At 37.8% G+C, this 24,617-nt stretch overlaps 1 protein-coding gene and 1 non-coding gene across 8 annotated transcripts in view; both read left to right on the top strand.

Moving 5' to 3' along the window:
* The window catches only part of LOC101276464 (graves disease carrier protein), a 97,565-nt gene that overhangs the window by 58,934 nt on the left and 14,014 nt on the right, over nt 1-24,617 (top strand). For all 7 annotated transcript variants that reach the window (XR_007471406.1, XM_049697206.1, XM_049697208.1 and 4 more), the window contains 9 exons: nt 5,996-6,215; nt 10,163-10,280; nt 11,759-11,924; nt 13,366-13,560; nt 15,095-15,325; nt 18,332-18,448; nt 18,532-18,641; nt 19,299-19,413; nt 20,056-20,275. Coding sequence is in view for 6 of the 7 variants with exons in the window: in XM_049697206.1 (XP_049553163.1) it covers nt 5,996-6,215; nt 10,163-10,280; nt 11,759-11,924; nt 13,366-13,560; nt 15,095-15,325; nt 18,332-18,448; nt 18,532-18,641; nt 19,299-19,413; nt 20,056-20,275 (1,492 nt within the window). In the remaining variant the exon portion in view is untranslated. The remainder of the gene's footprint in view (nt 1-5,995; nt 6,216-10,162; nt 10,281-11,758; nt 11,925-13,365; nt 13,561-15,094; nt 15,326-18,331; nt 18,449-18,531; nt 18,642-19,298; nt 19,414-20,055; nt 20,276-24,617) is intronic.
* LOC117196992 (U6 spliceosomal RNA) lies at nt 1,491-1,597 on the top strand. The gene has a single exon (XR_004477451.1). It is a non-coding gene; the product is annotated as a U6 spliceosomal RNA (small nuclear RNA).

The following is a 24,617-nucleotide window of genomic DNA, read 5'->3' as shown; positions in this document are numbered from 1 at the left end:
GCAGTGTAGAACAATGGGGAGGATAAGAAAGAGGAGTTGGAGGGACATGTTATTTCCCAAGAGTGGTCATGAAAGGCCTCTGTATATAAGGTGACATTGAGCAGGAGCCTGAAGGAAGTGAAGGAGGCAGCCATGCAGCTGTTTCCAGGAAGAGCACTCAGGTAAAAGCCCTGTGGCTAACGCACTCCTACGGTGTGGCTGGAGCAGAGTGAGGTGGAACAGGAGAAGCAGCTGTCCTGGGGCCTCATAAGCCTTACAGGATATTGGCTGCCATTCTGAGTCCATGACCACGTGTGGCTACCATGGGAAGCCATTGCAGGGTTTGTACAGAGGTTTTTGATCTGATTTCTTTCTTTTTTTTTTTTTTAAACAGGCAACATTTTCTTTTTCTTTAAGTAGTCATAACTTCCTTTATATCAATATTCTTATCTTTTTCTCAATATTCTCAGTATTTTATCTTGTGACATTTTGTGATCTGAACTTGTTTTAAGATTTGTGAATCAGAAATCTTGGGAACAGTCAGGTCTTTGTGCCAGTGTGTTTTCTCAAGTTCAAAGGACACACTGAGCCTGGATGTGAATCCCAGTTTTGCCACAATTTGTCTGTGCAACTTTAGTCAAGTTCCTTATTCTCTCTGTGCTACTTTCTATATTGATCTGATTTACTTTTGAAAGAATCAATCTTTTAAGACTATGCTATATGGTAAGGGCAGAGGTAGAGACACCAATTTGGAGGTTCTTGCAGGAATCCAGGCAAGAGTTGGTGGTGGCTTAGACCAGAGTGAGGGTTGTGGAAGTGATGAGAATCAGTTGGATTACGGTCAGATTTTCAACGTAGTGCTGATAGGTTTTGGTGCAGGGTGTGAGGGAAAAAAAAGTCAGTGGTGATTTCAGGGGAGAAAATGTGATGAGAATGGAGTCAAGAGAGAATGGTAGAGGAGGATTTGGAGGCAGGGAATGTAGACTACTATATTGACAGGTTGTTCTATGAAAGGGTATGTAGAAATGGAATGGCTTATGTGGGGTTAAGAGAGCTTTGTTGTTGTTTTGAAGATGGGAGGTATAACATGTTTATATGCCAGTGAGAAGAATTCCATAGAGACGGTAACATTAACACTTAGAAGAGATGGGAGGAGTCTTAGAGCTGTGTCATTGAGTAAAAGAGAGGGATTAGAGTACACAAGTGGAGGGGTGGACCTTACGGGGACAGTTATTTCTGTGCATTAAAACCTCATAACTGGACTACTTCATCCAAGGTACTTGGAAAATTTACAACCTTTTGCATATTGCTAGAATTCTTTGAGAATTTTTTAAGTCATTTTAGAAAGTTGCTAGCAATGTTTAAATGTCCTGTGTCTGCCGGTAAGATTTTATTTATTTTATTATTATAATTATTTATAATTGAGTATATTCGTAGAGTTGTACAACCATCACCACAATCAGTTTGCCAATAGGACTCTGATATATCTATTTTTAAAATACTTAGTGGTTGTGCTCGTTGTGGCAGCACATGCAGTAAAATTGGAACGATACAGAGAAGATTAGCATGGCCCCTACACAAAGATGACACACAAATTCGTGAAGCGTTCCATATTTTTAAAAAGAATACATATATATCTATAAGTATATCACTTTGCTGTACACCTGAAACTTACACAACACTGTAAATCAACTATACTTCAATAAAAAAAAAACTTAGTGGTTAAAAAAAACCAAAGCTTATCTTGCTGTTAGAATTGGGTTTATTTATCATATTTTTTACTTCTGTTGTGGTCATAAATTTACCACCAGGTCCTTACCCTAAAAAAATGCTAGAGTAAATTGGTTAAAGTTTCTTGTAGTGTTTTTTAAATAAATTTATAAGTGCTTTGTTCTTTGTTATTTCTTTGGAGCAGATTGCTATGTCTGGTATAGGGGGTGGATCTTGGTGCATTAGTTGTCATTGTGATAATCTGCTAACTGTTTATTAAGTAGTCATTCTTTTCCTGGTTCCTTGCTTTGTTTTATAATATTTCTGTCATTCTGGTCTCTTGATTTTCTGTAATAATAACAAACTGAATTTTGTTTTCCATTGTTCCTAATTCTTTCTTTTTTTTAACATTTTGCTTAGCAATATTCTTTATATATATATATATATATATGAGTTAATTAATTTATTTGTTTTTGGCTGTGTTGGGTCTTTGTTCTTGAGTGCAGGCTTTCTCTAGTTGCGGTGAGCAGGGGCTACTCTTCATTGCGGCGCGTGGGCTTCTCATTGTCATGGCTTCTTTTGTTGTGGAGCACGGGCTCTAGGCGCACAGGTTACTGTAGTTGTGGCACGTGGGCTCAGTAGTTGTGGCTTTTGGGCTCTAGAGCTCAGGCTCAGTAGTTGTGGCTCACGGGCTTAGTTGCTCCGCGGCATGTGGGATCCTCCCGGACCAGGGCTCGACCGTGTACCCTGCATTGGCAGGTGGATTCTAACCACTGCGCCACCAGGGAAGTCCCCCTAATTATTTCTTTATCCTTGTTTACCTTCCCTCCCTACCTTTCTTTCCTCCCTTATTATTTCTTTTGGTCATTTAAATTTGCTTGAGATTTAAAATTGTGGTGGATATCCATTTCTGTGGTTGTTTTATCTTTTTTTTTTTTTTGTCTTGCCCATGGCTTGTGGGATCTTAGTTCCCCAACCAGGGATTGAACCCAGGGCCATAGCAATGAATGCGCCAAGTCCTTACCACTGGACCGCCAGGGAATTCCTTATGGTTGTTTTAGATACTAGCTTTTCTTTCACTGTTGTTTTAGCATTTCGTTTGCATGTTTTTTTCTTTTGGCTAAAATTTGCTTATTGTTTTTGCAGAGTTAATAAGCTGCCATATTCTCACAGACTTATGGACTTATCTATTCAGCAAAATGTATTACATGCTGCATCTGTGCCCAGGATTGTTCTAGGTGTTACAGGGAGACTAAAACCCTCCAGGAACTCGGTGTATTGGTGGTAGTTGAAAATATAGAAGTGGAGGGGATTGCTGAGAGAGAATAGCAATCTGCTGAGGGCAGCAGAAGAGGCATAGAACCCTGGGAGGTTACCTTGTATAAGGACAGAGGGAGAGAGTGGAATCCGTCGAAGGAGGCTTGGAGTGGACCAGCAAGGGATTTGGTAGCTTGGAAGAAGTTATCATGGAAGCCTAGGAGAGTTTGGGATTCAGAATCATCTTTGACCTGAAGGGGATTTTTGAGATTTCAGTCTTAGATTTCCAGTAAGGAAATTGAGGTCCAGTGAGGTGGTGTGACTTGTCCAGGTTTTATGTGAAAAACCGGTGGTCGAGCAGAGTCTAGAACAAGGAATTTCTTGATTCTCAGCTTGGTGTTCTCACCTCCGTAGCTTGGTGTAAGACTCTTCTTTGTTTCAGTTATTTCTGATGGGGTTTTATGTGTCTGTCTGTGAAGGAGGCGCTTCTCTGTACTTTACTTTGCATCATTTCCCCAGCAGTCTATAGCTAGTCTTTAAAAGAAACAACAAAACTTTAGACTTTAGAGCAGAGAATGAGACCTTTAAAAGCCATTTCAAGACAGAACCTTTCTTACCCATAAGTAGTAAAGGTGTATTTTCTTAATCTTCATGACCTCTTATATTCTCTATCAGGTGACTCTCAAAGGAGTTTTATAGCATTATGTTGATGAAAAGCATAGAAGTTAAATTGAAGTACCTGTCATTTGTTCTACAGATCTAAGACTAAAACCACATTACTTCTTTTTCTAGGGGAAAGAATAGTAATAGTAATAGTAAAAGTTTCATTACCTATCTTCTAAGTATACATGTGACATATTTAATAAAGTTTGCTTTATTTCATATACGTATATTTAAATACATGTCATGATCAGATAACATCCATCAGAGAAAACAGATTAATATTTAAGAAATTTCTGATAAGTTGTGGCTTCCCTGAATTCCTCTATTGTCCTCTTCAAAGATTGCAGAAAGGGCTTCCCTGGTGGCGCAGTGGTTGAGAGTCCGCCTGCCGATGCAGGGGACACGGGTTCGTGCCCTGGTCCGGGAGGATCCCGCATGCCGCGGAGCGGCTGGGCCTGTGGGCTGTGGCCGCTGGGCCTGCGCGTCTGGAGCCTGTGCTCCGCAACAGGAGAGGCCACAACAGTGAGAGGCCCGCGTACCGCAAAAAAAAAAAAAACAAGATTGCAGAAGTATACGTATATTCCTGGAGATTATATTTGAAGCATCCTGAAAAGGTTTTTAAAAAATTACCAAAGATAGCATTCTTCCTCTTAGAAAATATTCTCATTTGTTAAGAAATAGATGCTGATCTAAATAACATGAAATTAGCAAAACAAGTCAACTAAATCATGTATTCTGACAGCCAGAATTCTTATACTTTTTGAATCTTGATTTTTAAATGATATAAAATGTTTTATTACTAGAAAATTTATCCTTTTCATTTAAGATTTACATTACATTTAGTATTTTATATGGCTTTGAGTATAAAATAGGATTAATAAATAAAAGACTGTTCCTATCTGACCTTTCTTCTGCAGAATAACTTACTGCTTTGAAAATGAGTAAATCTTAGATAAGAGAAGTGCAAGAGGCTTTAAAAGTTATTTTCATCTCTTCTAATTCCTTTGACATTCATAAATTCCTTTTTTCCTCCTTCCTGTGCTCTTGGCTTATTTAACAGGTAAGATACTAAAATCAGAACCTCTTTTGTAATATAAAACAACAATGTTGAGTACTTAGTGTTAAATATTGATAGTGGCAGAGCTGGATTCATTTAATGATTAAGTAAAGGATATAATGAGTAAGTGCAGGAGCACCTGAGCTTCTCTGAGGGCTGTCGTGGGGTTGAGGGTAGGGATGAAGCGCTGGGTGATCAGGGCCCACACAGCATAGATAGTGGGGAGAGACAGCTTGTTCTTACTCAGGTTAATATGGTGTTACATGGAAAAACACATCCCTTGTTACCGAGGGTGCAACCACGTGCAAGCCATTATATGTTAATCTGTGTAATAATTGTACATCAGAATATTCAGACTGTCATAGTGGCTCCAGCAGTCCAAGGAGTGAGACTTTTGCATTGTAATATAGATAGACTTGAGGAAATAAAGGCCTGAGTTAGGAAGATTATTGTGGGAATGAACTGAAAGGGACAGACGATAAATATTAAGAAAATTTAAATTATATGAGTTAGCAGCCACAAAAAGGAATGAAATTGGGTCATTTGTAGAGACGTGGATGGACCTAGAAAGTGTCATACAGAGTGAAGTAAGAGAAAAACAAATGTCGTATAGTAACGCATATATGTGGAATCTAGAAAAATGGTACAGATGATCTTATATGCAAAGCATAAATAGAGACACAGACGTAGAGAACAAATGTATGGACACCAAGGGGGAAAGGGGTGGGGTGGGAGGAATTGGGAGACTGGGATTAACACATATACAGTATTGATACTATGTATAAAATAGACAACTGATGGGAACATACTGTATAGCACAGGGAACTCCACCTAATGCACTGTGGTAGCCTAAATGGGAAGGAAGTCCAAAAGGGAGGGGATATCTCTCTGTATGTGTATGGCTGATTCATTTTGTTGTGCAGTGGAGGCTAACACAGAATTGTAAAGCAACGATACTCCAATAAAAATAATAAATAAATAAATTATGAGTTAGAACTGATAGGATTCAAACTTGCCTGTGCATCAGAATCACTTGGAGAGTTTGCTAAACAAATTCTGGGCCTCACCTGTTGGTCTGGAATGGGGCCTGATAATTTGCATTTATGACACATTCCCTGGGTGGTGCTGATGCTACTCATCCAGGAAGCATACTTTGAGAATCACTGCCATAAATGTCTGTAGACTCCTTCCCATCCCCACATTCCGTGCATGCAGTAGAGAGTCAATGCCAGCATATAAGAAATGAGCTAAGTGTTCTAATTCAATTCAATTAAATATTTTAGTTAAATATTTCTAATTAATTAAATATCTTTGTGTTTTGTTTTTTAGGCCAAGTGATGGTAGTGACGGTAATTCAACATGTAATATCGAAGTTATAAACTCACTGGATATTGAAGAAAGCATTTGGTCTCCTAGGTTTGGATTGAAGGGCAAAATAGATGTTACAGTTGGCGTGAAGATACATAGAGGATGTAAAACGAAATATAAGATAATGCCACTGGAACTTAAAACTGGCAAAGAATCAAATTCTATTGAACACCGTAGTCAGGTATAAATATTAATAAGAAAATTATGAGTGTGTAATATATTTAAATTTTTTTAATATGTTTGAAAAGTAGTCGCTTTATATATTTTGATTCAATTCAGGTGATTTTTAATTTAACCCAGCATTTCCTAAACCTAATTTACCACAGAGCTACTGTTTTCATGTAACATCTACATAGGATACTCTTTAGGAAACAGCAGTGTAAATTTATTCTTTTACTTCTGACCTTTAATCCAATGATGTTGATTTTTTTTTTAAAAAATGTCCCATTGTTCTTTTACAATTTTATTTTATTTTATTTTTTATTTTTTTGCGGTACGCAGGCCTCTCACTGTTTTGACCTCTCCCGTTGCGGAGCACAGGCACCGGACGCACAGGGTCAGCGGCCATGGCTCACGGGCCCAGCCGCTCCATGGCATGTGGGATCTTCCCAGACCGGGGCACGAATCCGTGTCCCCTGCATCGGCAGGTGGACCCTCAACCACTGCGCCACCAGGGAAGCCCCATTGTTCTTTTTAAAAAAAATATATTTATTTATTTATTTTGGCTGCGCCGGGTCTTAGTTGCGGCAGGTGGGATCTTCGTTACAGCATGTTTAGTTGCGGCATGAGGGCTTCCTAGTTGTGGCATATATGTGGCATCTAGTTCCCCGACCAGGGATTGAACCTGGGCCCCCTTTGTTGGGAGCGTGGAGTCTTGCCCATTGGACCACCAGGGAAGTCCCAATATATTGATTTTTATTTAAAATGAAATATAGAACTGTATCTTACCATTAAGTTAAATTCAAGTTTTCTTAATCATCTTCTCCTTGGTAAATATGTCTTCTGTTGTCCTTCAAAATGACCTGAAATTTATATTAATTATAGTGAGTTAACAAATCAAAGAAACTAACATAAAGTTCTATTTTTTCTAATTATTTCCATTCCCTCTGCCAACCTCCACATTGGCAGTCTATGGTATGTTCTAGACACTTTTTTTTTTTTAATTTATTTTATTTTATTTTGGCTGCACTCGTGGCACATGGGATCTTAGTTCCCCCACCAGGGATCGAACCCGAGCCCCCTGCAGTGGAAGCGTGGAGTCTCAACCACTGGACCACGAGGGAAGTCCCCTAGACACTTTTAAATAAGCAAAGATAAAACTAAAAGTAGTAACATTATTGTATTTTTATGGTATAATAAGTATTAAAGGAACAAATAATATAACAAATAACATAGCATTTGTAATATAACTTAAACTTCCTTTTGCCCATGGAATTTTCACATTTTATTTCAGCAGATTTTATGTAAAATAGGTGCAGATTCAAAGTACTGAATTGTATAATCAGGGATTAACAAGATCTTCCCTTATTAAATCTTTCTTGCTATTCTTAATTGTGTACCAAGCACCAAAGGTTCTCACAAAAGCTTTTCCATTTGGGAATGAAAAATAGGGTAACCTTGTTGTTTCACCTATCATTGGGTTTTACAGATACTGGAGGTAGAGGAAAAATTAGGCTTCCCCTATCAGAAGACTTGAATTTTTCACTTTGGTAAAACAGAAATGGCTGAAATTATGAACAAAGACTTGGCTAGATTAAAGCCTTCTTGTGAAAGGAAAATCATGTCTAGATAGAAGAAAAGCTGTTTTTAAAAAATTTTTATTTATTTTTTAAATTTATTTATTTTTGGCTGTGTTGGGTCTTCGTTGCTGCACGTGGGCCTTCTCTAGTTGCATCGACGGGCTTCTCATTGTGGTGGCTTCTCTTGTTGTGGAGCACGGGCTCTAGGCGCGCAGGCTTCAGTAATTGTGGTGCATGGGCTCAATAGCTGTGGCTCGCGGGCCCTAGAGTGCAGGCTCAGTACTTGTAGCGCCCGGGCTTAGTTGCTCTGCAGCATGTGGGATCTTCCCGGACCAGGGCTCGAACCTGTGTCGCCTGCATTGGCAGGTGGATTCTTAACCTCTGCACCACCAGGGAAGCCCAAGAAAAGCTATTTTGAAGTCAAAGATTTGAAGAAATGTATTTTGTGTACGTGAGGCTGAAAATTTTTACTTGTGTTTTTAAGGACAAGTTTGTTTGAAATCACTTCTGAATGCTAAAAGGAAGAGAAATACAAAAGCATTTCAGCATCTAAAGTGGTCTAGATTTAAAGACCTTTCTTCTAAGGCCACTGCTCTAAATTGTAGTGCCTTCAAGGCAAAGAATATTACTGTATTTAATTTTGTTCAGTTGGAACTTTTATCTTTGCAAGAATAGAAGCTGGAAGAAGAACTTTTAAGAATACAGTGGTGTTTATCATATTTAAAAACAGGAAAAATGATTTGGACAAGGCTCAAACAAATAAAGTGCATATTGCATATTCATTGAGTAAGAAACAAAGAGACATTGAAAGAATAATTATAGTAATTCATTGAGATATATACATAGATAGATAGGTAAATAGATAGATAGATATTGTGGATGAGGAAAGACATAGATCTCCCCTTTTAGGAATTTTTTTTTTCTTCAAATTAAAACTTTAATGAATATAATTACTAGTGCATAAGCAAAAGAATATTAAATCCAGGTATAATTTTTCATTAAAGGTTTTAAATCACTTCCTTTTTTGTTATGTATATATATATTTTTTAACATATTTATTGGAGTATAATTGCTTTACATTGTTGTGTTAGTTTCTGCTGTATAACAAAGTGAATCAGCTATATGTATACATATACCTTTTAGGAGATTTGACTTCTCACTTTGGTAATACAGAAAAAGTTTATGTTATAAACTAACTTTAGTTAAGGAAGATCTTTATTTTATAAATGGATTGTATTCTAAAAATTCATTTCTAAGTCATTAATGTGACATTAGAAACATTTTCTTGTTTTTTTTTTTTTTGGCCGTGCTGCACGGCATGTGGGATCTGTGTTCCCTGATCAGGGATCAAACCGGTGCTCCTTGCATTGGGAGTGTGGAGTCTTAACCAGAGGACAACCAGGGAAGTCCCCCTGAAACACATTTTCTAAAGGAAAAATATTATATGGAGCTGTGATCTCTAAACCAACTCACAGAGACCTATTTCACTTGTGATATAGTTGGATTATAACAGTGTTGTAAAATTGCAGTCCGGCTTCCTTTTATCATAATATGAAGGGAATTTCATTTCAGATATTTTTTCCTTTTAATAAGTCCCAGAAGCAGAATCCTCTTCCTTCTGCCTCAGTTCCCGTGAAGGGAAAAACTTAACATAGATGGACCATTAGTTAGGGTTGACTCCCTTGGTCCACAGCCCCAAGGCTTCACCCTGTCATTTATGAGTTCATTTTAATTTTTAAAAGTTTTATTTGGTTACTTATGCTGTATCAGGCAACACAAATGGAGTGCTTATAAGAAGACATCCCAAAACATGCTACATAGGCTCAAATGTTGCTGCTAAGGTGTTTCCATGAACTAAAGGAGCTATTTCTAACTTGTCTTAGATGGTTTCTCTGAAGAGCGCCACATAAACTTAAAGCACTTAATGCTCCCTCCTGCTCTGGAAAAAAACCCAGTAAACTGTTAGTAGAGTTAGTCTCATTTAGTTGTCACAGTAACTATGACATAAATAATATGCATTTTAGTGTTTAATCCACTCATTTTAAACAGGGAAAATACTGTCTGAAGACAACTTCAAAATGGAAAACATAGCTTGATTAATTTCCCTCTTTAACTTATTGGAGATTATTTACCATCTAAGAAAAATTCTAAATATTTCTTTTTTGTCTGTGTAAAACTGAGAAGCATATACTATGTTTTGTGGAAATTAAATATTTGACTTTGAATTTATTGTATTACCTTTACTAAATTTGGATCATGTTATTTTCAAAATGGAAGTAGCTTGATTCACCTTTTGATTTTAAAATTACAGTATGTATTGATTGCAAAACATGTATGTAACTATAGAAAGTTAAAGTTTCATTTGATGAAATATACCATGTTTTCACAGCTTGTTCTGTACACACTGCTAAGCCAAGAGAGGAGAGCTGATCCAGAGGCTGGCCTGCTCCTCTACCTGAAGACCGGCCAGATGTATCCTGTACCTGCCAACCATCTCGATAAAAGAGGTGGAGCTGTTTTCTCTCAATTTTACTTCTCTGGGTTTTGTTGGTTGGTTTTTTCCTTCAATTTTTGGTGACACACGTTTATACCTGACAATGACTCACTGCCATCGCTAGGCCTAAAACAGGTTGTAATTGGTAAGTTGTGGTGCTTTTTTAAAAAAAAGAATTTTAGGGAACTCCCTGGTGATCTAGTGGTTAGAACTCCCCGCTTGCACTGCTGAGGGCCTGGGTTCCATCCCTCGTCGGGGAACTGGGATCCTGCAAGCCATGCGGCGTGGCCAAAAAAAAAAAAGAATTTGAACAATATACTGTATAGTTGAAAACACTATTAACCTTTTTACTATATAAGTTCATTTAGGTCATATTTTAGATTCCACAATAAGTGATATCATACGGTATTGGTCTTTCTTTGTCTGACTCACTTCACTTAGTATGATAACTTCTAGGTCCATCCATGTTGCTGCAAATGGCATTATTTCATTCTTTTTTTACGGCTGAGTAGTATTCGATGGATGTGTGTGTGTGTGTGTGTGTGTGTGTGTATGTATCACATCTTCTTTAATTTTATTTATTTTTGGCTGTGTTGGGTCTCCGTTGCTGTGTGCGGGCTTTCTCTAGTTGCGGCGAGCGGGGGCTACTGTTTGTTGTGGTGTGTGGGCTTCTCATTGCGGTGGCTTCTCTTGTTGTGGAGCATGGGCTCTAGGCACGCGGGCTTCAGTAGTTGTGGCACACAGGCTCAGTAGTTGTTGCTTGTGGGCTCTAGAGTGCAGGCTCAGTAGTTGTGGTGCACGGGCTTAGTTGCTCCGCAGCATGTGGGATCTTCCCGGACCAGGGTGTCCCGTGTATTGGCAGGCGGATTCTTAACCACTGCGCTACCAGGGAAGCCCCGCATCTTCTTTATGTAGTCATCTGTCAATGGACGTTTAGTTTGGGATTAGCAGATGCAAAGTATTATATATAGAATGGATAAACAATAAGGTCCTACTGTATGGCACGTGGAACTATATTCAGTATCCTGTGGTAAACCATAATGGAAAAGAATATGAAAAAGAATGTATATATATGTATAACTGAATCATTTTGCTGTACAGTGGAAATTAACACAACATTGTAAATCAACTATACATTAAAAAATAAATTAAAAATATTTTACTATATAAAACTTTATTTTAAACTTGCTGTCTTACATTCAAGACACTCTAGATAGCTGTATTTGTCCTTAGCATTCAGCCAGTAAAACACCAGCTTCACAATATTTACTACTTATGAGATTCATGGTTATTCAAAGAACTTATCAAGTGAACAAAAATTGAAGGAAATATACCAAAATGTTATCAGTGGTTATTTTAGTATAGTGGGAAATATGAATGTTGTTCTTTCCTTTTTTATGTTTTTGAATCTGAAAGTTATATATAATGGAAAAGATGTATAATAAACTTTACTTAATTCTTAAAAAACACCCATCCTTTTTTCCCTCATAGAATTATTAAGGCTAAGAAACCAGATGGCATTCTCTTTGTTTCATCGTATTAACAAATCTGCTACTGGAGAGGAGAAGACAAAGCTTGCTCCTTTGCCACAAATAATTGAGGAACAGCAAACCTGTAAATATTGCTCACAGATGGGCAACTGTGCTCTTTATAGCAGGTAAACACACTGTCTTCCAAAAGTATTAATTCCAGTTAAGTAAGTATTCAACTCAGAATGATTTTACATTGTTGTCTGGTCTGGCATTGATGGTTTCATTTTGGTTATTTAAAACAAAGGGAATAGAAAAAAAAAAAACCAAGCACAGCTAGTTCATATTATATAACAAGCCTCTTTCCTTGGAGAGGTAGAATGCTTTTAAAACTTTTTCTAAAAGTGAATATTTTAATCTTGCTGCATATAGTTCCTGGGGAAATGAAATAATTGTAGAACTTATGGAACCTATTTAAGAAAGATGTAGTATAGGCATTGTTAATACAGCTTTTCTTAAATGATATTTCAAGAAATCTTCCCTTTCTTAGTTGATATTTTAATTTCAAACCTTTTGTAGCTCAAAATAGGGAAATTTGTTCTTCCAGACACTTTGATATGATTCAGTAGACTTGTCTTACTTATATATGTCTGTTTTTCTACATATGGGAAGTTTATTAGCTGTCTTGTGAGCAATCATATGTATTGACACCTTCATAGCCAGTGAGAGTTTTGGAGGAAACAAGAAGGTAGTTAGATGTAATTCAGACTAGGAAACAAGATCAAATCAGAACCAAAGTTCTAAATCAGCCTGAAAATTCACATAAAGGAGTTTTAAAAGTACAGTTGACCCTTGAACAACACTGGGGTTGGGGGTGGCAACCCTCCCTGCAGTTGAAAATCTTAGTATAACTTATAGATGGCCCTTCATATTACGAGATTCTTCCACATTCCTGTATTTAGCCAACCTCAGATCATTTAGTACTGTAGTATTTACTATTGAAAAAAGTCCACGTATAAGTGGACCCATAGAGTTCAGTCCCATGTTATTCAAGGGTCAACTGTATTGTATCAAAAGATCTCTTAATGGCAGAGACTGTGAACCATGGGAAATCTGGGCCTATAGTACAAGCACATATTTTTGAACTCTTAAGTTTTACTCTCCATGTTTTATATGCTATCCTATAATGTATTTGTTTCTATATAAAAATTCAAAATTAATATTGAGCAAAATTGATACTCCACATGGTTCTCCATGTTTTTATGTTGACTTTCTTAATGGCACAGAGCTGGATGTACAAATACTGTGATTTTGAGAAATGCAATCCTACAAAAAGCCGAAACTTGCTATATATAGGAATGAAGACTGGGCTATAATGAAACTTCAGCACTTGTTAGGGGAACAGTCATTCAAGGCAAAATAATGCAGTATTGAGTTTCTAGGGCATTTTGTTTTGTAAAAAGCCATTTGGCTTATGAAATGTTGAAATGACTTTAAAAGAAAATTAGGGGCTGTGGTTATAAGTTATGATGATCATCATATATGTGTATTTATTTTAGAAATGCCTCATTTCATAACCAGCCAGTGAAATGTTTCATATGCATCTCTGACTTGGAACTTTATCTTTAGAGCGGTTGAACAACAGATGGATGACAGTTCAGTCCTGACCAGCATGCAGCCCAAAATAAAAGAAGAAACCCAGCATCTAAAACTTACACACTTAGAGTATTTCAGCCTTTGGTGTCTTATGTTAACCCTGGAGTCACAGTCAAAGCATAATAAAAAAAATTACCAAACCATATGGTTAACGCCTGCTTCAGATATGTAAGTGGTCCATTTAATACAGTAAAACTTCAGTAATTTGGATTAGCCAGTGGTATGAAATGTGTAATTCATGACAAATACAGGCTATGTAGCATGTTAAAGCCATGCAGTTTCGTATATTCATGCCAACTCCAGATGGCTGTCAGTGAATTGTTTCTAAGTAGAGCACCATTGTTATTTTCAGTAGATTAAATATACCTTGAGACTTCTCTGGCGGTCCAGTGGTTAAGACTCCTCGCTTCCACTCCTTAGGGTGTGGGGCGGGCGGACGACTAAGATCCCGCATGCCATGTGGCACGGCCAAAATAGATAAATATACAAATACGTAAATAAATAAACCTCAAGAAATCTTACTTAAAAAATTACTAGTGAAATTAAATCCTTTTTCATCAGTGAGAAGATTATAAACTTGAGTATATCATAAGGTGAATTTTAGCATATTGGTACAGTGGAAATTAATGAAGTTTTACTTAATATTTTAAATACTAGCATTTTGAAAGTCTTTATTTTTGTAAGTTTTGATAGAGAGTCACATTTTCTAAAGTGGGTCAATATTGTATTTTGTGAGATCCGTTCTTTTACAAGTTACTTGTAAAGTTATAACTTTCTATGTCTTTGCATAGTATATTTCTTTATGTCATATTTAGTTGCTTTTGATCCATTTCTTTCTTTCCAGAATGAATATTGATAATAATGTGACTTTAGACCTTAGATTTTTATTTCCTTAATACTAGACTTTAACACAAGGCACCATTACAGTGGACAAAGTTTAAGTCATTTTCAACAGACTACATAAGTACAGTAAATACGTTCAGTGTACGCGCCAGCAAGCTTCTCTAGTATAATAGTAATGCCTGAGAGTTTGTAAATGCTTAATGCTTACTTCTAAGAGGCAGTGGACTTATCACTTTGCTTGCCATTGTTTTAGTAACGATAATTATAAATTCTCTTATAAACAGTAAAGAAATAACGTTACTACTTTCTTCACTTCAGGTTCAGAGTCAGGTTACTACGATTTGTCTTCTGTAGTGTTATATGTGTATCAGCACAGGAGGTGGGGTGTCAGTCAAGAATCAAAGTGCTGATATGCAAGTTGTTCAGAAATCTCAGGGACTTCCCTGGTGGTCCAGTGGTTAAGAATTCGCCTTCCAATGCAGGGGATTTGGGTTCAATCCCTGGTCTGGGAACTAAGATCCCACATGCCTCAGGAAAACTAAGCCCGAGCACTCTAGAGCCCACGTGCCACAACTAAGACCTGATGCAGCCAAATAAATAAATAAATATTTAACAAAAATAAATCCCAGACTGTGGGTGCAACAAGGGAGGTGCTCCCTAGCACCTTTCTAGAGATCTGGTGATGAGAGATTTTCTTTTTTTTTTGGCCTTGTCGCATGCATGCAGGATCTTAGTTCCCCGACCAGGGATCAAACCTGTGCCCCCTGCAGTGGAAGCATGAGTCTTAACCACTGGACTGCCAGGGAAGTCCTGAGAGATTATTTTAAAACTAATTTCTCTTTTTCTTTCTCTCTCATAGGGAGGAGAGTGGCAGCTGCATTGGGAACCTGATTAGAACAGAACATGTAAAGACAGTTTGTGATGGACAATATTTACATAATTTCCAACATAAAAATGGTGTCATGCCTGTCACAAATCTAATGGCAGGTGACAGAATTATTTTAAGTGGAGAAGAGAGAACATTGTTTGCTTTGTCTAGGGGGTACGTGAAGGAGATTAACATGACAACTGTAACCTGTTTATTAGACAGGTAATGAAATGTTCCCTTTTTGGGTGGGGGGGATAAAGCTTTATTGATATGTAAACATATACCATATGGTTCATCCATTTAAAGTGTATAATTCAGTGATGGTTAGTATATTCACAGAGCTGTGCAGTCAGCACTAAAATCAATTTTAGACCATATTCATCACCCGCAAAAGACTCCCTGTATCCTGTAGTCACACCCCCTGCCCCAGGCAACCACCAGTTCCCTTTCTATCTTTATAGATTTGCCTCTTCTGAACATTTCACATAAATGGGATCATACAATATGTGGTCTTTTGTGACTGGCTTTTTTCACTTAGCGTACTGTTTTTGAGGATCATCTTCATGTAGTGGCATGTACCAGTACTCCATGCCTTTTAAAAAAAATTTAGATAAAATTCACATAACATAAAATTAACCATTAACCACTTTAAATGTAGAGTTCAGTGGCATTTAGCAATTATCCAACTGCTAAACTTTTGTTTAATACATTACATTCCATAGTGCTAATGTGGATGTAATCTTATCAGATTCTCACAACCATGTGTACAGCAGGCAGGACAGATGCCCTGTGTTGACTGTAAAGCTTATTTCTCCTTCTTAGCACTCTGGGCACTCACCGTTTCATTCTCTCCTTTTTTTAAAATATTTTATTTTTATAATTTTATTATTGTTATTATTTTTTGTCTGCGTTGGGTCTTTGTTGCTGCGTGTGGGCTTTCTCTAGTTGCGGCGTGTGGGCTTCTCATTGCGGTAGCTTCTCTTGTGGCGAAGCACGGGCTCTAGGTGCGTGGGCTTCAGTAGTTGTGGCACGCGGGCTCTAGAGCGCAGGCTCAGTAATTGTGGAGCATGGGCTTAGTTGCTTCGTGGCATGTGGGATCTTCCCAGATCAGGGATTGAACCCGTGTCCCCTGCGTTGGCAGGTGGATTCTTAACCACTGTACCACCAGGGAAGCCCTCATTTTTTTAAAGATGATGCGTTTTTCCATTTAGAGTTGTAAATACTTTATATTTATAAAGTATAAGTTAAAACAAAGTGAGTTAATTTAATAATATTAATTAAATAGAAAAGTCGGTATGAAAATTTGTGGTAGAAACTAATATCCATATTTGTTAATATCCATATTCCCGGGCTTCCCTGGTGGCGCAGTGGTTGAGAGTCCGCCTGCCGATGCAGGGGACACAGGTTCGTGCCTCGGTCTGGTAAGATCCCACATGCCGCGGAATGGCTGGGCCCGTGAGCCATGGCCGCCGAGCCTGCGCGTCCGGAGCCTGTGCTCCGCAACGGGAGAGGCCGCAACAGTGAGAGGCCCGCGTACCGCAAAAAAAAAAAAAAAAAATCCATATTCCCTTCTTCCTGGACCCCCAGCCTTTCTTGCATTTAAGTGCCGGCATGCGTCACATTTCTTAGTGGATGGAGATCAGTAATTGGGATGCAGTGGAAATGTCCAGGCTTGCTCTCTGCTAATCAGTAATCCTAGTTAAGCCATAACCAGTCCTAGCCTAGCTTTCATGATATCGGAGTATCAGCTGTGATATTTCTGTTGTTTCTTAGGAATCCCTGCAGTCAGTCCTTTGAGGTATTTATTTGGCACCTAACATGTATTACGTGCTTTGTAAACCCTTGAGGAACTCATAGTCTTGTGGGTAACAAATAAATAAATATGTTTTTGGTCTAATATGACAAGTGTTTGGATTGATGGGAACACAGAGGAGAGGCATTTAACCCAGTTTTAGGAGGCTCAGGGAAGGCTTTGTGAAAAAGGTCATTCCAGATCTTCACCCTGTGGGTGAATAAATTAGCCTGATGAAGCAGTGTGAGAGGAGTATATCAAACAGAGGGAACAGGGTGTGGAAAGACCTGATGGTATGAAGTGGAGTGTTCAGGAAAGTACAGGTAATAATTAGTTTCTGGAATGTAAAAGATAAAGAAGGGAATGATTGGAGAGGTCAGGTCATAGAAGGTCTTATATACCATATTAAGAAGTTCTGACTTTACTTTTTCAGATGTACTGAAGAGTTTTAAACAGAAGAATGATAATAATCAGATTTGCATTTTTCTTTGGATGCACTGTGGAGAATAGAGTTAATTAATGGAGGCAAAACTGAAAGCCGAAAAGTCAGGCATCTGTTGTAGTGGCCCAGGCTTGAGGTGATTGAGGGCAGGGTAGTTTTGACAGAGAAGGTGGAATGACTTTGAGAAGTATTTAGAAAGTAAAACTGTCTGACATGGGATCCTGATCGAGTGTGCAGGGTTGGAAGAGAGTGAGGAAGAGGGAAGGATCAAGACAGCTGTGTGGATGCAAGAGCCATTAATTGAGGTCAGGACCACAGAAGAAGGATCGGGTTCAGCTGGAATAAAGAGTTGTTCAGTTTTGAAAAATTGAACTTTCATAGCCTGGGTTTTAACTAAGTGGGGATAAATATCTTGCTGTTTGCTGGATATCCAAACCTGAAGCTTGGATGAGAAACAGGGTGGGAGAGGAATGTGAGGTCAGGCCTGAAGATGTAGAGTTGGGATTTAGACCCACATAGGGGCATGGGACCAGAGGAAAAATGACAAGAAAGAAGAGTACACAGGACCAGGGAGGGGACCTAGGGAACATCATGGTTTAGGGGCTGATAGAGGAGTGGGAGAAGCTGTCGGGAAAGAGACCTGTACTCCAGGCTGGGGGAGGGAGGAGCCGTATGCTTAGGATCCTTCTGGGGTGGTGAGCCCAGGCTGAATTGCCCAGGTCGAACTTGCCCAGGTCCAACTGAGTTGTTAGCAAATGTTGTAGGTTCCCAATTATTAACTGCTTTGACTTTGGTGCCTTCCCCTTCTCCCTTTTCCCACCAATCCAGGGCCTCATCCTGTCTCTGGTTGGCAAGTATGTATTAGGGGCTGGTAGCCATTTTAATAGCAATTCTGGCTCATTTACTCTTTTAGCAGACAGCAGCATATTTCTTATACAGACCCACTGACTATGTTAAATGAAAAACATTCATGTACATCTGTTTTCTGTTTTAGGAACTTGTCAGGACTCCCAGAATCAACTTTGTTCAGATTGGACCAGGAAGAAAAACATTGTAATATAGATACCCCATTAGGAAATCTTTCTAAACTGATGGAAAATACTTCTGTCAGGTTTGTAACAATAAATGAATCTGAATTTTGCTCCACTTTCCTAAGGAACGTGGAGTAAAAAAAAGCTTTTTTTTTCTTTTCAGTCAAAAACTTCGAGATTTAATCATTGACTTTCGCGAACCGCAGTTTATATCCTACCTCAGTTCTGTTCTTCCACATGATGCAAAGGACACAGTTGCCTGCATTCTAAAAGGTATGTTATAATCAGCGTGTCTGCATCCATTAATTTTTCTTGGTTCTATTTATAATTTAATCTATATTATAGTCTAGCATTTTAATACTTAAAAAAAAATAAATTTATTTATTTATTTTTGGCTGAGTTGAGTCTATTGTTGCTGCGCACGGGCTTTCTCTAGCTGCGGCTAGCTGGGGGCTACTCTTTGTTGCGGTGCGTGGGCTTCTCATTGCTGTGTCTTCTCTTGTTGCGGAGCACGGGCTCTAGGCGCCCGGGCTTCAGTAGTTGTGGCACACGGGCTCAGTAGTTGTGGCTCGTGAGCTCTAGAGCACAGGCTCAGTAGCTGTGGCGCATGGGCTTAATTGCTCCGTGTCATGTGGGATCTTCCCGGACCAGGGCTTGAACCTGTGTCCCCTGCATTGGCAGGTGGATTCTTAACCACTGCGCCACCAGGGAAGTCCTTTAATAATTTATAAACTTGTAATTACAACTTTTAGACAGCATCTCTTTGGAATTAGTTTACCTGTGACCTTTACTGTCACCATGATATTTCCTTACTTTGAAAAGATGTATTGAAGAACAGACTAGAATAGAGTCAGCTTTTCTTGTAAAATAGTTAAGGTGCTCAGTGAAATTCAACACTCTTTTTCCTGTTATTTTTAAATTTAAATGTAGGTTTGAATAAGCCTCAGAGGCAAGCCATGAAAAAGGTACTTCTTTCAAAAGACTACACCCTCATCGTGGGTATGCCTGGAACAGGAAAAACAACTACAATATGTACTCTTGTAAGGTTATTATTCTTTTGCTTAGAAACTGAATATTTAAATCAGCTTCTCCTTGGTTCAGAGAATGTGATATTGGATATAAAAAGGGCTGAATTTTAAGTCAAAATGCCTTTACTTCAAACTAAAAGTGACATGAGAAATAGAAAACCTAAATTACCAATAGTTGTGATCACCTTGTAGATATCTTGCATGTAAGATTGTCTAAAATCTCCTTCTGTTGTTGTTATATGTATGTTTTCCTTCCCTTTAAAAAATGATAAGTTGTACAGAGGCGGTTGAAATAGCGTTTTCTTGAATTTTTTTTTCATGTCAGTAAATTACTGAGCAGTCTTAGAATAATCATAATGACGGCAGCAAATATTTATTGACTGATACTGTGTGCCAGGCACTAGTCAAAGTGTATTTGTATTCAATTTTATTATGACATAATATATTATTATTAACATATCATTAATAACATGATAATAATGCTTTGTTTTTTTCATAAAACATTTTGGCTATATAGTTTTTTAAAAAGTTACTTGGCTCAGCTCTTAGATATGCTTCCTATTAAGTTTTCTAATTCTATTCAAAAAATATAAATGTTAAAAATTACCAGGAGTTAAAAGTAATGCTGTTTTCCTTTCTTTTATTCATTATTAGGTAAGAATTCTCTATGCCTGTGGTTTTAGTGTTTTGTTGACCAGCTATACACACTCGGCTGTTGACAATATTCTTTTGAAGTTAGCAAAGTTTAAAATTGGATTTTTGCGCTTGGGTCAGACTCAGAAGGTACATCCAGATATCCAGAAATTTACAGAGGAGGATATTTGCAGATCAAAATCCATTAGCTCCTTAGCTCTTCTAGAAGAACTCTACAATAGTCAAGTAAGTACAATTATTGTATAATAATACTGACAGTAATTTTTGTAGCCAGAATGAGGGGAGAAATGGTACGTTGGGAAATTTAATTGCATTGACCAAATTTGCACATGATTAATTTATATAAACCACAGGACCAGTTTATGAGTTTATAGTTTGTTCTTTGCTTCTGAACTGAAATACGGTTTCTGGTTTATTATTCAGGGCTCCCATCTTCTAGTTTAAAATATCCTAGTAAAAGAAAACTCTGTTTCTGTCTACTCACACTTCTGACACTGACTACGTGGAGTTAGTGCAGACTCCACAGGTTAAGGACTCAGTCCCACAAGACTGCCCCCTACTTCAGTTCTCAATTGCGAGTTCAAGCCTCCTGTGCCCAGCTTGGGGGTTCCTGTGTCCTCCTCCTTGGATTCTATAATTTGCTAGAATGGCTCACAGAACTCAAGAAAGTCAGCTCATTAGCATAAACTCAGGTATGATTAAAAGGGACTTATGAATAACGAAAGATGTTCCCCTCACCCCAGCAATCAGGGAATTCCAAGGGTTTTAGGAGCTCTGGGTCAAGAACCAGAAGGAAGACCAAATGTGTATTTCTTATTATATTATAGTGTCACACCTAGAAAACTAATAATCAGGATTTTTTAGTGAGTTTGAATTAGAAGTAATGGTATATGAATAGTCTTGTGATAGGTATTTTTAGGCTTTGATATAGAACCTAATTTTTATTTAATGTCTGTATGTATTTTTACTGGGAAGTCTTAACTGATATTTTTGTCTTAAAAATTATCTAAAATAGATTTTAATAGACTCTTCTTAACAACTCTTTTGTCTAATATCTATCCCAATTATTGAAAAATTTTGAAGTGGCTAAGATGTATGTCTGATTTACTTTTTTAAATTAAAAGTTTTTATTTTGAGATAATTATAGATTCACATACAGTAGACAGAAATAATACAGGGAGATTATGTATACCCTTTGCCCAGTAGTAACATTTTGCAAAACTAAAGTAAAATATCACAAGGATATTGACAGTGATACAGTCTACATACAGAATAGTTCCATTACCACAAGGATCACTCTCGTTGTACTTTTATAACTATGCCCACTTCTTTCCTGCCTACTCATTCCTTGACTCCTGATAACCACTTTTCTGTTTTCCATTTCTACAGTTTTGTCGTTTCAAGAATGTTATATAAGTGGAAATATATGTTATCAAACAAAAGTTTGTGTGCCGGACACACAGTGAGGCCAAACAAACTGAAACGTCAGAGTTTGGAGCAGAGAAATGTTTATTGCAGGGCCAAGCAAGGAGACCAGGCAGCTCGTGCTCAAAAACCTCAAACTCTTTTCAGGGAGAAGTTTTTATAGGCAAAATTTGGGGTGAGGGCTGCAGGGTGTGTATCTTTCTTCTGGTTGGTTGGTGGTGAGGTAACAGGGTGGTGCTCCAGGAATCTTGTGCTCAGCCTGAAGTTACTATCCTCCACCTGGGTGCCGGCCTTATTTCCTGCAGAAGACCTCAAGGGAGCGGGGGAGGGATAAATTGGGAGATGGGATTGACATATACATACTACTATATATAAAATAGGTGACTAATAAGGACCTACTGTATAGCACAGGGAACCCAATACTCTGTAATGGCCTATATGGGAAAAGAATCTAAAAAACAGTGGATATATGTATAACTGATTCACTTTGCTGTACAGCAGAAACGAACACAACATTGTAAATCAACTATACTGCACTAAAAGTTTTAAAAAAAAAAAGGAACTCAAAGATATTTGTAACCTATATTCCTTGAGGAAGAACCAGGATCCTTCTTTAATCCCTGCACTATAGTTTCTTGATTGTTCCTCCTTTGTTTCTGCATCCCCTATTTCCCTGATTAGTAGCTGTTTGAATATGCCCTTTGGAACTCTGGGAAGATCGAGGAGGCTGAAGCCTTTATCCTTCAAATAAGAAATGGGGGACCCGGAAAGGCTTTTGTTCCTAGGAGGGCCCCACAAGGTCCTGCTTGGTTTCACATACAGTATGTAATCTTTTGGGATTGGTGTTTTTCACTTAGCCTAATGCTCTGTAGATTCAGATTGTTACATGTATCAATCAGTAGTTTGCTCCTTTTTTTTGGTGAGTATTGTTCCATAGTATGGATGCGCCACAATTTGTTTAACCATTCACCCATTGGAAAACATCTGGATTGTTTGCAGTTTGGGGCTATTACGAATAAAGCTGCTATAGGCATTCATGTATAGGGTTTTGTGTGACTGTAAGTCTTCATATCTCTGGGATCAATGCTCAGAGGTCCAGTGTCTGAGTCATTTGGTAGTTGCATGTTTAGTTTTAAAAAAATCTACCAAACTGTTTTCTAAAGAAGCTATAACATTTTACATTCCCACCAGCAAAGTGTGAGTGATCCTCGTCAGCATTTGGTGGTGTTAACTATTTTTCATCTTGGCCATTCTGATAGGTGGATAGTGATATACAAAGTGAGAATGTCTCAACTTCCCCTTCACTCCTGAAGGGTAGTTTTGCTAGTTATAGGATTCTGGGTAAACATGTAATTCTTTTCTTTTATACTGGGAAAATATTCTGCCATTTTCTTCTGGCTTCCGTGGTTTCTGATGAGAAATATGCTGACCTTTGAATTGGAATGTTTTTCCTTGTAGCAAGGTGGTGTTTACCTGGGCTCCTTTTCAGAATTTTTTCTTTTCTTTAGTTTTTAGAATTTTAATTATGATATGTCTTGTAGTGGATTTTTTTCTATCATGTTTGGAGTTTTCCCAGCTTATTGAATCTATAGATTTAATGTCTCTTGCCAAACTTAGGACATTTTTAGCCATGATTTCTTCTAGTGCTTTTTCAGCCCCTCCCTCTTTCTTTTCTGCTAGGACTGTGAAGACATGAATGGTGGATCCTTTATGTCCTGCAGGTCCATGAGGCTCTGTGTAGTTTTTGTTTTTTCAGTCTATTTCTGTCTGTTATTCAGACTGTATAATTTCTACTTTTCTATGTCTTTGTTCACTGATTCTTTTCTCTGTCCCTTGCTGTTGAGCCTATTCCATGATTTTAAAATTCTAATTATTCTAGTTTCAGTTCTAAAATTTCCATTTGGTTCTTCTTTTTACCTTCTGTTTCTTTGCCAAGACTTTTATTTTCTTGAGATTTTATATCTTCTTCTTTTCATTCAAGTGTGTTCATAATTGTTCATTGAAACATTCTTATCATGGCTGCTTTAAAATCTTTGTCATGTAATTCTAACATCACTGTCATCTATTGATTGTCTTATATTCATTCAGTTTGAGATATTTCTGGTTCTATATATAACGAGTGATTTTTGATGAAATCTGAACATTTTTGTATTGTGTTATTTAAAACTGCTGTTTTAGCTCGCTTCTCTAACACTACCCTGGTAGGGCAAGAGTGTATGCCACCTCATTATTGCCAGCTGGGAGCTGAAGTCCAGGATCCCTACTTGGCCTCTTTTAATGCAGAAGGTGACAGGCTTCTCATTACTGTTGGATAGGGGTGGAAGGAAGTCTAGGTTCCCCACGCAGTCTCCACTACATTGCCGGGTGAGGGTTACTACCAGCCAAGAGGGATTAAAATCCTGACTTGACCTCTCTGACACCACCCTGGCAAGGTATTGGGGTGCCTTATTCCAGCCTCAGGCAGGTGGAAGTCTAGGATCCCCCCTTGACCTTTGCTGGCATTGGTAGGGGGGCAAGGCCATAATGTTTTGGTTTTGTTTTTTTAGAGTTTCTAAAATCTTTATTAGATTGAACATGTGTTTTTTTTTTTCCTTTTCCTTTATGGTTTATTACAGGATGTTGTATATAGTTCCCTGTGCATACAGTAGGACCTTGTTATTTCTCTGTTTTATATATAGTAGTGCGTATCTGTTAATCCTACGCTCCTAATTTATCCCTCCAGCCACCCTTTCCCCTTTGGTAACCGTAAGTTTGTTTTCTATGTCTGTGAGTCTGTTTCTGTTTTGTAAATAATTTCATTTGTATTATTTTTTTAGATTCCACGTGTAAATGATATCATATGATATTTGTCTTTCTTTCTGGCTTACTTCACTTAGTATGAAATCTAGATCCATCCATGTTGCTGCAGATGGCATTATTTCATTTTTTATGGCTGAGTAATATTCCATTGTATACATATACCACATCTTTATCCATTCATCTGTCGATGGATATTTAGGTTGTTTCCATGTCTTGGTTATTGTAAATAGCGCTGCGATGAACATAGGGGTACATGTATGTTTTCAAATTAGAGTTTTCTCCAGATATATGCCCAGGAGTGGGATTGCTGGATCATATGGTGACTCTATTTTTAGTTTTTAAA

The sequence above is a fragment of the Orcinus orca genome, chromosome 14, assembly GCF_937001465.1.
Source record: "Orcinus orca chromosome 14, mOrcOrc1.1, whole genome shotgun sequence".
Lineage (NCBI taxonomy): Eukaryota > Metazoa > Chordata > Mammalia > Artiodactyla > Delphinidae > Orcinus > Orcinus orca.
This window is presented reverse-complemented; position numbering and strand designations above follow the sequence as displayed.